This window comes from Lytechinus pictus, chromosome 14 (assembly GCF_037042905.1).
Source record: "Lytechinus pictus isolate F3 Inbred chromosome 14, Lp3.0, whole genome shotgun sequence".
NCBI lineage: Eukaryota > Metazoa > Echinodermata > Echinoidea > Temnopleuroida > Toxopneustidae > Lytechinus > Lytechinus pictus.
The window spans coordinates 27,135,515-27,148,193 of record NC_087258.1 but is presented as its reverse complement, the minus strand read 5'-3'; the positions used below and the strand labels follow the sequence as shown (position 1 = coordinate 27,148,193).

The 12,679-nt window shown below is 36.6% G+C and overlaps 1 protein-coding gene across 1 annotated transcript; it reads left to right on the top strand.

The window, feature by feature from the left end:
* Nucleotides 1–252: 252 nt before the first annotated feature.
* Nucleotides 253–12,344, top strand: LOC129276390 (kelch-like protein 14). Its single transcript, XM_054912767.2, has 3 exons — nt 253–349; nt 4,678–5,438; nt 6,336–12,344. The coding sequence occupies exons 2-3, from the start codon at nt 4,735–4,737 to the stop codon at nt 7,564–7,566; spliced, it is 1,935 nt and encodes a 644-aa protein (XP_054768742.1). The 5' UTR covers nt 253–349; nt 4,678–4,734; the 3' UTR covers nt 7,567–12,344.
* The last annotated feature ends 335 nt before the right edge of the window (nt 12,345–12,679 follow it).

Here is a 12,679-nt window from a genome sequence, read left to right as displayed (position 1 = left end):
AAATTCAGATACCCCCCGCCAAATGAGTTTTTGGTATCCTTTCTTCAAATTGTTTTTGCTCACTCAAGCGTGAATGAGGAATAATCTAAGTAACATCAAATGAAAGAGGAGATTCTAAGCTTTACATTGGTAGGTAATTTGTCTATTGTATTTGTGATTAAGTTATGATAAATCATCGCTTAATCTCGGTTTCGTTTTTTCTGGGACGCACTGTATAAACATATAGGCCTTGGATCAAAAGGGGAGAACGCCCTCTTTTGACTAATTACATATAGCAAATAGCAACGGATGACGCTTTCCGTTAAAGGCGTTAGAAATAAAATTTTACCTAGGCCTATTCATTACATACGTAAGTATCTTTTTAAATAACTTATGAATATCTGAGCATGATATGCATTTTATTATCATTTAGATGGGGTGAAATCTTTTAAATCCATCACCATTTACGCATTTGCTAGGCCCGCTATATATTATAGGCTAGGCGTGTGCCCGACGCATTCCATTCAGTGTATTGTTTGTTTATCAATTTATGATCACTTGTGCTTGCGTGACTCATTGCAGGGCGGGGCACATGAGCGTCGGTGACTCGGTGAGCATTGTCATTGAAGGGGGACAGCCTAAGAACATTGACGTTAAAGTACAAGTCCACCCAACAAAAAGTTGATTTGAATAAATTAAAAAGAGAAACTTCTAACAAACTTAATGCTGATAATTTCATCAAAATCGGATGTAAAAATACACTCGTGCCATCAATGCATCTCGCGTGCGAAGGATTCATATCACATGGTGCACGCGAATTTTTCACACCCTTTTTACTAAAATAACTATGCCATTCCTTTTAAAATAATGTTTCTAATTGTGCTATGACACTTACCGAACCATATGGATCGTTTCTTGACTTCTCTTTGTTGTGTTTTTAAGGAAAAAAAAGCATTTTCTCGTGATCTTCACGTAGATACCGCAGGGTCATCGTGGTTGTAAACTTTTGCTTAAAGAGGGCGCGCGATATTATTCACAAGATGTTTGTTTACGGTTCTGCAGCTTGTACTGCTAGCTGCATTTTAGACGCTCAGCATTATTTTCCTCTTTCTGTTTTTTTTTTGCTGTCAAGCGGTATTTTCTATTGTAGCGCCATCAGCGATGATGAAATGTAAACTAAAGAGTCGCCTTGAAATGAAGAAAAATTATGTCACATTAATTCGTTAGTTTGTTTCCTATTTTTTTGCACTTTTTTCTTCTTCCTCATCTATGATCAAAGGTGAATACCTTTTTTTGATATCTGTTCTAAAAGCTGGACATTTTAAATATTTTGTTCAAGTAAATAAATCAACAGGATAGTAATCAAAATGCGATAGAGCTGCCCGAGCTGAAAATTCTGATACAAGGACTTGAAAATAAAACATTCTGAGCACTTTTTATAACCATGATGAGGAGACCTATATATATATATATATATATATATATATATATATATATATATGTATATGAAATAAGCTAACACGAAAAAAAGACGTTTTGTGGACTGTTAAATAAGAATTCATGAGTGGGATAGGTAACTATCTATTCTATTCTTGTTCGTTTTCTATTATTATTTGTGTGTTGTGTTTAATTTTCTTGAAGCACCAAAAGGTGGACATGTCCGCTAAGATATATTAACGAAGTCACCATTATTATCACAAGCTAACGGATCAAAATGCGAGCGTGAAACGTGAGCTTCTTTTTTTCTTAATTCAGTCTTAACGATACTTTTTCATCATATTTTAAAGGTGAATCTCATGATTCAAAATGATAAATACTTGTCGCACGGGCAGAAATAGCGGGACCAATAGTTATTTTCAATATTCCGAACTGCATTCTGGACGTTGTATAAGCGCCTTTGTATAACAATTAAAAGGGTAGGCCTATTTACCTTACAAATTATGCGAGCGCTGAACTTTTGGACATTTAAACCTCAACAAATGGACATTTTTAAAATATGAACAACATCAAATGTCACTTACAAAAATGATGCCAGCGCGAAGCTCGCGCTTAGAGTTTTTGATATTGATGACAGGACTGTATCTAAATGAAAAATAATGCAAGGGCATTTGCGCTTAAGATTTAAATTTGGGATTTGAAAAGTCCGACAGATTACCTATACTTTTAAAAGAGGAATGACCTCCAGAATTCAAGCGCGAAGCGCCAGTAGATTTATGTTGAAGTTTAGACCTAGAACAGGGACGTTGAACCTTTATAATCATGAAAAAGATGGTATTTTTATAAATAAAACATGGGAGTCTAATTTTGTTTTAGTGTTAATATTCAGATCTTCAAACTTGACATTTTCCTATCCCCTTCATCATCCCCTCTCCTTCTCCCTTTTCCCATTTTCGTTCTCCCTTCTTTTCTTCTCTCCCTTTCCCTTCCCTTTTTCGCTTTTCCTTTACCTTCTTTTCTTTCCTTTCTCCCTCCCCGACTCTTTTCTCGCTCTTTCCATTTTTCTTTCCCTCTCCCTTCCCCTCTTCCTTTCTTTTGTTTTCTTTCTATTTTATGGTCTCCTTTTCCCTCTCTCTCCTTTACCTTTCCCCCTCCCCTGATCAGTCTTTTCTTGTCTCTCCTTTCCTTTCCCGCCCCCTCCATTCCCTTTCTCGCTTTTTCCTGTTGATTTTTGGTACAATTTCCTATTATGCGCCGACGACTTGAATCGAGAATGTTCGATAGGAAAATTTCGCATTTCGATTGTTGTTTGCGTAATTTCCACCGCAGTATGAGGATGACTAAGGACGGATCGAACGAAGTATCCTGGTTGAGATTTGGAGGTAAGCGATAAAAACACTTTAATAAATAATTTATAATTCCTTTTTCAAATAAACTTAAGTCATACGATCAAGATTAACATACTTGGACAAATATTGAAAGGTTTGGCGTAGTTTAGTCCCTCACATTCGTGTGATGAATGAAAACGTCAAAATGCACTATGAAATCACATGTGTTGTGCGAGGTTAGTATACTAACCTCGCATGTTGTGTGAGTGGTAAAAATAGAAAAATATGACAATTTTAAGTTTTAAACTTCTGCTTAATTTCACGAATTCCCAACTCAGTCTGTATGCAAATGAGAGAACTGATGACATCACTTACTATTTCCTTTGTATTTTGTTATTTCACATATGAATTTTTTTTCCCTCATTGTCCCACTTGCATTGTCCTGTGAATCAAAGTTTTAACTTTTATTTCTCCCTGAACACGTGAAATCGTAAAATTAGTCACCTCTCTTCTTGTGTGTGTACTTGTTAATTGTGTACAAAGTCAATGGGAGTTGAAAGAAGTCAACAGCGCTGACGAAATAAACCGCAGTGGATGGACTGGTGACTTAAACCAGGATAATGCCGAAATTACCATCATTTTCCCATAAAATTTATGGTTCAGTCATGTTGGTCCGTATTGACAAATCTGTGAAAAATGAAATTTTGTATGAATCAAACAATATAGAACAAAAGAAATAGTTAGCGAAGGACATCGTTGACTTTCTCATTTGCATATCACTGAGTTGTGCATAGTCTATAACTGTTTTGTGAAAAATAAGTGAAACTTTAATATGTCATAACTTTCTTATTTTTTATGTTGATGAAATTTTTAGCAGCGTGGCAGTCTGTGAGAAAAAAATTCTCACAGACTTCCTGCGCTGCTGATATCCAATCTACGTACGGCAATTCAGCACTCGTCTGAAGAAGCCTGCTGAAACGAGTACATGTACATGTAGGTGAAAGCTCACAAGGTAAAAAAAAATGATTGTGGACCGGAAAGATAAAAATTTGTTTTATTAAACAGTTTTAATCTAGTAATTCATGTAATCAAATGGAAAAGTGGGGGGGGGGGGGGAAGTTGGCAATAGTTGGAATAGACTCTAAAACTTCAATCTGTAAAAATATTTTCTCCTGAAGGGATGCCTTTTTTGGAATCTTCTTTAATGTCGCTCATATTGACTGGCCTTTGATTTACCTGCAAATGAATCATATGATATTGAAGATTGTAAGTTTAATTTTGCATCATTTTACAGCCTATTGAACAGAAAGAACGTTATAGAACAACAACAGTTTTTACAATTGATGTGAGAATTGCATCAATTTGTTTGAAAGGAAAGTTTTTTTCCTGATTTCTTGAAGGTGGGTTGATATTAAAACTCATGGGGTAAATCATGTAATTTTACGCAATGGTACATGTAATACAAGTGTCAAACTATGCGATTCACAAAAGTGGGTTAACTAAGCGATCAGGGTGCTTTATTTAACACAACATGTTTGGAGGCGCGATAGCTCATTCGGTAGAGCGGTGGTTTCGGATTCCGGGGACCCGGGTTTGATTCCCACTTGGTGCGCTAGTGCCCTTTGGTGAGACATTTGTCCTCATTACCAGGTCCCTCGGAGAGGACCTTAAGCCGTCGGTCCTCTGGTTGCTTGCTTACAAGCATTCATACTTTCAAAAATCACCAACACAAATGTCAATTTAGCAACAGGGTGAAAAAATCTTTTGTGAAATATGAATCACAGTGTGAAGTTTACAATTTAGCCCAAGGGTGGAAGATACATGTATATACTATCCACCTTTGTGAATTCAGATAATTTAAAAAATATAATGTAGGTATTTGACTGTATATCTCGGTTATAAGAAATAATTTGTTTTATTTCTCTCTGCCCAGGTTTGGGAATTATCAAACTCTTTGATATGAAGTAGTGGCTGACGTTCCAGAATAACAATGGCAACTGCACGCATCGCAATAAACAACAATTTCAGCATGCAGAACCCTATAAGACCAGAGCCACATCGTAGTCATGCTCCAGCCCCAAGCAGACAGTACCAGTGTGCTGAGCATGGTAAAGACATTCTCAACCAGCTTCATCAGTTGTGGAAGCAGCGGATCTTGTGCGATGGGAACATCATTGCCAATGGTCACCATTTTGCTGTACATCGCGCTATACTTGCTTCCTGCAGCGAGTACTTCAGGTCTATTTATCTTGAGAATGACAACGTCCGTGACGTCCAACTCCACAGTAACATCACCAAGGACAGTCTGGAGTTGCTCCTGCACTATGCTTACACCTCTCAGATAGAACTCACCCTGGAGAATGTCCGCAAGGTTGTGTCTGGAGCCGTTCAGTTGAAGATGAAGCGTGTCATCGACATCTGCATCCAGTATCTGATGTCTGTCTTGGCCGTTGAGAACTGCATCGGAATCCTCCACCTCTCCAGGAAGTTCTGTTTCAAGCAGTTGGAGCAGGATGTGCATGAGTTTATCGTTGATAACTTCTTGACGGTAGCAGAGAGACCAGAGTTCCAGTCCCTCAAGTATGATGATATGTGTTTTTTCCTGAAGCAAGACCGCATGTCCATTGTCTCTGAGTTTCAGCTCTTTGGAATTGCAGCTAGGTGGATAAACCATGATAAGCAAACAAGATTCAGGTATAGAATTTAGTGGTATATATTGCTTGCTTTATTTAGATTTACATAAGATTAAATCAACAGCATAAGCCTATACATGTACTCAAAAATATTTTTCTTTACAATAATGAAAACAAATAGTTGTTTTGTTTTCTTCAGGGAAAAGCAATCTGACATGTTCACTTGTTACTGCAAATTGTTATTTTTTCATTCATGTTTCCATATAAAGAATACAGATATTTAGTAGTCTTTTGAGGTACATGTAGTCATGAGGTAGTGGTGGTAATTTAGCACAATGTGCATTCATCAGAATATGAATGGAAGCAATACACAACAAATAAGATGGAAATTCATGCAAAGATTGATGTTGAAAGTAGAGCACTGATTTGCTTAGGAATAAAGTGTACATGTAGGGGAGTCTGATTTTGATCAGAAAGTAGCAATTAACTGTTATTAGCCAATCAGTACAGTCCATTTTCACACCAAATTTAGTTTCTCCCTTTCGTTCCTTTTGTTGTGCTTCTACATCTGTATTCATTTGTGCATCATACTACATGTACATGTATGATGAGTTCCAATCGCAAATCTCAAATATGTCTGATTTCCGTGCTTCAATAAATTAACATTAGTTCAGGGTTTGAATTAATCCAAGGTCTTAGATGCCCTTTAGACTGGCCTCAGTGCTCCCTTTGAGTCATTAGTATTTGATATTTATTTTTAAAAAGTATTATATCCATTTGGGCTTTTATAGAAATGTGTCCTATAGAAAAGTGGCATTGCCTTGAAAGTATCAATATTTAAGGCCTACTACTTTTACACCTCTTTTTCCCATCTTTCCTTGCCATCTTGCTGTGATATCCCTGATATTTAGGCAAAAATAGTTGTGTACTTAACATTTTATTTAATTGATTTTTACAGACATGCAGCTCACCTGATGAAGCACATTCGATTCCCATTGATATCAAGTGATGACCTGGTGGAACATGTCCAGTCACATGACTTCATGATGCAAGATCAGGCATGCCATCGATTCCTGATAGAAGCCTTAAACTACCACCTGGTGCCTCACCGCCAGCCGGCCATGCAGACCCCTCGCACCCGCATCAGGTCGACCAAGGAAGCCATCGTGACCATTGGAGGTGAACTGCCGCATCATAGAGTGAGTAACCTGGTTATTGCTATGGATGAACTACACAATGGCTGGAAGGAACTATCTAGGATGCCTCTGAAGCGGGTGGATCACTGTGTGGTGGTCCTCAATCATTTTGTTTATGTCGTCGGTGGGCAGGTGACATTGAACTCCAATGGCAAGGAGAGCATTGGAACTGTTCATCGGTATGATCCTAGGTTCAACAAGTGGCTGCAGATGTGTCCTATGCAACAGAGAAGAGCATTCTTCTACTTGGCTGTGGTTGGAGGCAGCTTGATAGCTGTGGGAGGTAAGAATGAACAGGGTGCCCTGGCTTCAGTTGAGATGTTCAATCCGACGGAAAATAGTTGGAAATACCTGCATCGCTTGGATGAACCAACATATGCCATGTCTGGAACCGTCGTAGATGGCCACCTGTACATCAGCGGAGGATTCGCCACCCACAACTTCAGCCGGATGAGCTACATGTACAACGGAGAGATCGACCACTGGATTCCCAAGTGCAAAATGAGTGTTGCTAGAGGGTTTCACATGAGCTGCACTATCCGTGGAATGATGTATGTTATGGGTGGGAACCATTTGAACTCCTATGGAGATCGGGTAGACGTGATGGGAGTTGAGCGGTACAATCCTCAAGAAGATACCTGGATTACCATGTCACCCATGCTGACTGGTCTTAGCATGGCAGGCTGTACAACAACGGAAGACAAGAAGATCTATGTTGTTGGTGGCTACAATGGCCTTGGTCGGCAGCGTGAGAAGGACATCCATTGCTACAACGTAGACGCAGATGAATGGGACGTGGTTGCAGAGCTTCCGGACTCAAGTTTAAGAATGTCTTGTTGCACATTGACTCTTCCAAACAGCGTCTTCAACGGATCATCTCCTACTGCTGACTCCTTGTCGACTTCAGACTCTCATTTCACTTCCGTTTCACAGCTGAACGAGAATTACTCGGGGATGAGTAACAGCGGAAGTACTGTCTTAATGAACAGGTAACACAATATCATGTTTAAAAAGTTACAACAGTTTGTAGTATACTAGCCAGTTTAACATTCCATTGGAGTTTTAGTAATCTTTCAGGTATGCTTTTAATCTTAATACAGGTACTTAAACATATGAGATCAATGCCAATATTATCTATTGAAATCATGAGGTTGCTATTTTGCCCAAATCAATTTTCAGTGAACTCATCACTTGTTGGCAATGAACATTTGACGTTGAAAAAAGTACAACTTTTTAATATAGCAGGATTGAAGTACTGTGCCTGTACTCATTTCTTTGCCAAACATTTTCAAAAGTAAATTTATAAATCCACAAATGTAAACTTGTGGGATTATCTTTCTGGTGGTGTGAAAACATAAAATTCAGTTTTTACTGAAAGGTTTAGATTTATCTTTGCTTGAAATGCTTACATTTTTTTTCATTGTATATTTTATGAAAAAAATCAGGTTTTGGTAATGACAAACGTCAAATGATTGCGTACATGTTCAATGTGTACACATTTTTTGGCAATACATGTATATCAAATGGTTTACTGTTTTGAGGGAGCTTTATACAATAAAGCTTGAGAAACCTGATGAGATAAAAATTAATACAGTATTAGCAAGAAATAGGTACATGTAGTGAGACGATTCCCTGGTGTGAGTCCTTTTCATTGCTGTTTATTGAATTGAGTGTTTTGGGTTTTTCTTTTGTTCTATATTTCAAAATCACTATTCCAATTCATTACCAGATTACATGTATATGAATGTGTATGCCCTAAATCAGCGCTTCTCAACCCTTTTTTACTCGAGGACCACTTTGACTCTCAGATTTTTTATGGAGGCCCACCTACGAAAATTTTAAGAAAATGTCGATTTTTAGGCAAAAATGTTTTGTGAAATTTGAACACAAAGCTCTGAAGCACATTCAAAACAAACAGTTTGAGAACTAATCTGCATTTGCAAATGTCCGGTAAATGGGCGACAATTAACTACATGTATACACAACATTAAACTTTATCAAAACCATATGCATGATAAGCGTGCTTTAGTTTTTTTTGACCCATTTAGACTGATCGGACATACCATGTTCGAACAGGTCTGTGAAAAGTCTATACATGTATTTTAATTTTCTCATATTTTTCTCCCTCTGGAGCTTCTCGTGGCCCACCTGAGAGAGCTTCGCAGCCCACTGGTGGCCGGGCGTGGCCCACCGTTTGAGAAGCGCTGCCCTAAATCATATGATGTAGTAGTAGAGGATATGTAATGAAAATGTATTTTCATTGGGTGTACAGTATGATCAAAGTTAAAATTAATTGCACAGTTTTTTTTTTCATTTGAAATAGAATTCATTCCAAATAAATGACTGGGCTGAAAATGTCATGATGGACAATAATCTTTGTCCATCAGGTCAAGTCCCTCAATTTGTAAGATAAATGTTCATTGAGCCCTTTTGAAAGAAAATAAAATAAGGTTGAGAGAGGGCACTCCTTGTAGATTTGTTTGATTTGTTTATTTCAATGTTCATAGAGAATTGCAGTAGAAAAAAAATATAACAGTCACTACACAAGTGTTAAGATTGGGATGTTGTTATATGAAAGCCAAAGTCAGTTTAAGTCCATACATTTTGCTGGAAATTTTTTTGCCATTTACTCACTTTTATAACAAAGTTATCGAGAAAAACAGTATATTCAGCTTTCACATGTGTTAAGTACTACATGTAAGTAGCATCAGCATATTTATATTTGGTCCTACGTGTAGGCCTATGCAGTGTGCAAATTGTGGTAATGAGGTTGACCAAAACTTAATACAATATACACATTTACATTGTACTTTGTTAAGTCAGGTAGATAAATACCAGAGATTTCATATAGATACATATTCCTATTAAAAAAAAACCCCCAAAAACACACCGAGTAGCAAGGTTAAAATTTTTAAATGTTGTAAACTAAGGCAATACTTTATCTTCTCATCCTGTGCCATAAGTGTTGCAAAGCATCATTAAATTTGCTCTGAAAAGGCAAATCTTTGATGCTTGCGCTGTTTGAAGTTTAATTGTTGTTAGAGATACAGTCCACTTGATATCTTTACAATGTGGTCTTCTTAGCCTACTCATGTATGCGACAATATTGTAAAACAAGTAATTTATCTGAAGAGCAATGGTGATAAATTGTACCCCCTAGTTGGGGGGGGGGGGGGGGATGGGTTCTCCTGGCTCAGATATACATGTGTAGAACCTTGGAGATCACACCAATTAAGTATACCCGGAGGACCAATCAATATGCTTCATTGCCTTTCAGATAAATCAGCTGATTTTGACAATGGTTTTAAAGTGAACGATACATACATGTACAGTACATACCCGGTGCTTTCCCCTTCTTTATCACATGCTACATGTACATGTACACTGTGTACAGTCCTGTATTATCCTATTTATACAATTTAGTGGGTTTTTATCAACGTTATGGCAGTGTGACATGATTTGAGAAATAGACAGTATTCATGTAATTACCCCACCCCCTCCCTTTACAATGTATACCCAAATCATGGCAAATTTGAATGATTCAGAACAAAATGCAGGAACAACAAAGAAAGTTCATTTTACGTAATAAAAATGTACCTAAAAGCAATAGCAAGTGAAGCTAAATGTACATCCCTACCCCCCAAAAAAAAAATTGTTGTAATTCAGCTTTTAGACAAAACTGGATTAGAATCAAGTATTAATCATGTTCTTTCTAGAGCGAATTTTAATAATGAATTTGCAATACTTACATGTACATTTATTATGCATGGAGCTCAGAAACTCGACAGAAGAAATAATTTGCATGACAGTACATGTATATACAGTTCTGCTGGACATGTACATTGTAATGTATACATGTACATGTAAATTATATTACACCTTGACTTTTTGCATGATTTATATTTCACCTTGAATTTTGTGAAATGCATCATATCAACCTTGTCTTTCCTGTTTTGTATGCATGCATTTTATTTGCAATAATAGTTTTTACGCGATAAAATGTATTGTACATACATGTATTAAATGTATAATGTAGTTTGTATGTAAAATAAGAACACATTCTCATCTACTTAAAATAATTTTCAAAACCAGTTTTAAAGTTTTAATAGTGGAAACTATAGTACTTTAACATGTAATGGGGCTGCTCAAAGTGGTCTTGGAAGCAATCTTAAGTGGTCTTCCAAACCAGTTTGGAAAGCCAAGTCATGTGGTTTTCAAGACCGCTTGCCTTTTTTTACTGGTTAAAGTGTACTGTGCTGTGGTGTGCTGTGGACACAGCTGATCTTTACATGGAAGTACGAGAGTGTGCACGTTGAGTGCGCTACTGTCTGTAGAATGCCTATGCTGCAGTTTCAAATTTGGCACAATATATGTGACGCCACTGAGAGCATCCCCATAGCAACATGAAATGGTTCTGGATATCAGTGCAAAAGATGGTGATATGGACAAAAGCGAAGTGATTTTCTAAACTGGTTTCCTTAAAACTGCTTTAAGGGACACCATTTTAAGATTGTAGATGAGAATATCTCTCTGCTTCTGTACATGCAGCCTACAATACATGTACATGAGTACTCTTTCTACTCTTTTTGGACAAGACATTATAAATCCTTATTTGGTTGGCTTAATTTGTATACTAAAAATTGGCAACATATAACTTTGTATTTTCCTCTTATTGCTGCATGTACATGTAAGTTTTTCCTTTAAAAGTTCACTCTGTACAGGGCCCGGTGACATAAATCTTTAAAGGGGAATCCAACCCAAATAAAAACTTGTTTTTATAAGGAAAAGAAAAATCAGACAAGTTGATAGGTGAAAGTTTGAACAATATTGGACAAACAACAAGAAAGTTATGAATTTTTATAAGTTGTAAATATTGGTTATCACTATACCCATGGAGACTTCAAATTGGCCGCATATGGGATGTCATAGTGATGTAAGGAAAGGACTACTCTTCCATATACTCCAATACATATTATGGTTAAAATGTCATTTTTCCCATAAGTTTTATTTCAAATTATATTTTTCATTCATGAGGACATAAAACAATATACTACCTGGGTTATATTTAGATTACTGCCCCAGGGAAATGGGTACTTGGGAGAAAACCACAAATCCCTGATAATAAAGTACATGGCCTATGGGAAAGTTGTCCTTGCCCTTTGTCATAATTTACTTTCCCAGTTGCCAATTTGAAATTTACGTAGTATTAGTGATCTCAATTTTAAAGCAGCTATAACTTTCTTATTGCTTGTCCAATTTCTTTCAAACTTTCACCATTCTGTTTAATTTATTTTTTCTCCTTCCCAACACAACATTTTATGGCCAAGGCTGGATTCCCCTTTAATAGTAATTGATCGTACTGGACATGTACAGTAGGGCTGATATTTGCAATTGATTGTAATAATATAATCAATACGATCAATTATAGAAATCAGTCTTGCAATTAATCACTATTAAGTGTCTCAGGGCCTGATGTATAGAGATTGATAAAGAGTGTAAGAAGAAATTTGCCAATTTGTGTGTAAGTTGTTTTTTCGTCTGTTTTTTATCTTGATGCTAATCGGGATTTCAGTGATCTTCTTGTTTATTTTCATCAATGAGAGAAAAATAATGATGCAATACACATGTAAATGTAATTGTACATATCTTGTAGACATGTACATGTAGAATGTGTACAGGAAGATTTTGAACTCTTCAGTTTGGAGGGCTACATGTACATGTATTCAAAAGTTTGTTTAGCCAATAAAAAAGTGAGGTTATTTTGTCTTTAGTGAAATACACTAGAAAAATGGCTGTTTTTTTTTTTTTTTTTTTTTTTTTTTTTTTTGGGGGGGGGGGTTAAAATGTGATTCCTCCTTTTCATAATGTAAATATATGCATCTTCGTTGAATTCATGAATACACTTCTACTCACTAAAGCATGCATCAGCATTGGACATTTTTTAATATACGCGGTAAAAAAGCGTAATTTATACAAGAAATCTGCATAAACGATGGGTTCAACTGATGGTTTTAATAACCTGCTTTGTGAATTCGGGCTTATGAAGTTTTGCATTTTGATATTGTAGAGTGTAATTCTATTTGTTACTAGTTAACTCTTAATGTGC

Coding starts and splice junctions, on each gene's coding strand:
- LOC129276390 (XM_054912767.2), top strand. CDS start 4,735: ATGGCAACTGCACGCATCGCAATAAACAACAATTTCAGCATGCAGAAC. Junction 5,439..6,335: donor GATAAGCAAACAAGATTCAG/GTATAGAATTTA, acceptor TGATTTTTACAG/ACATGCAGCTCACCTGATGA.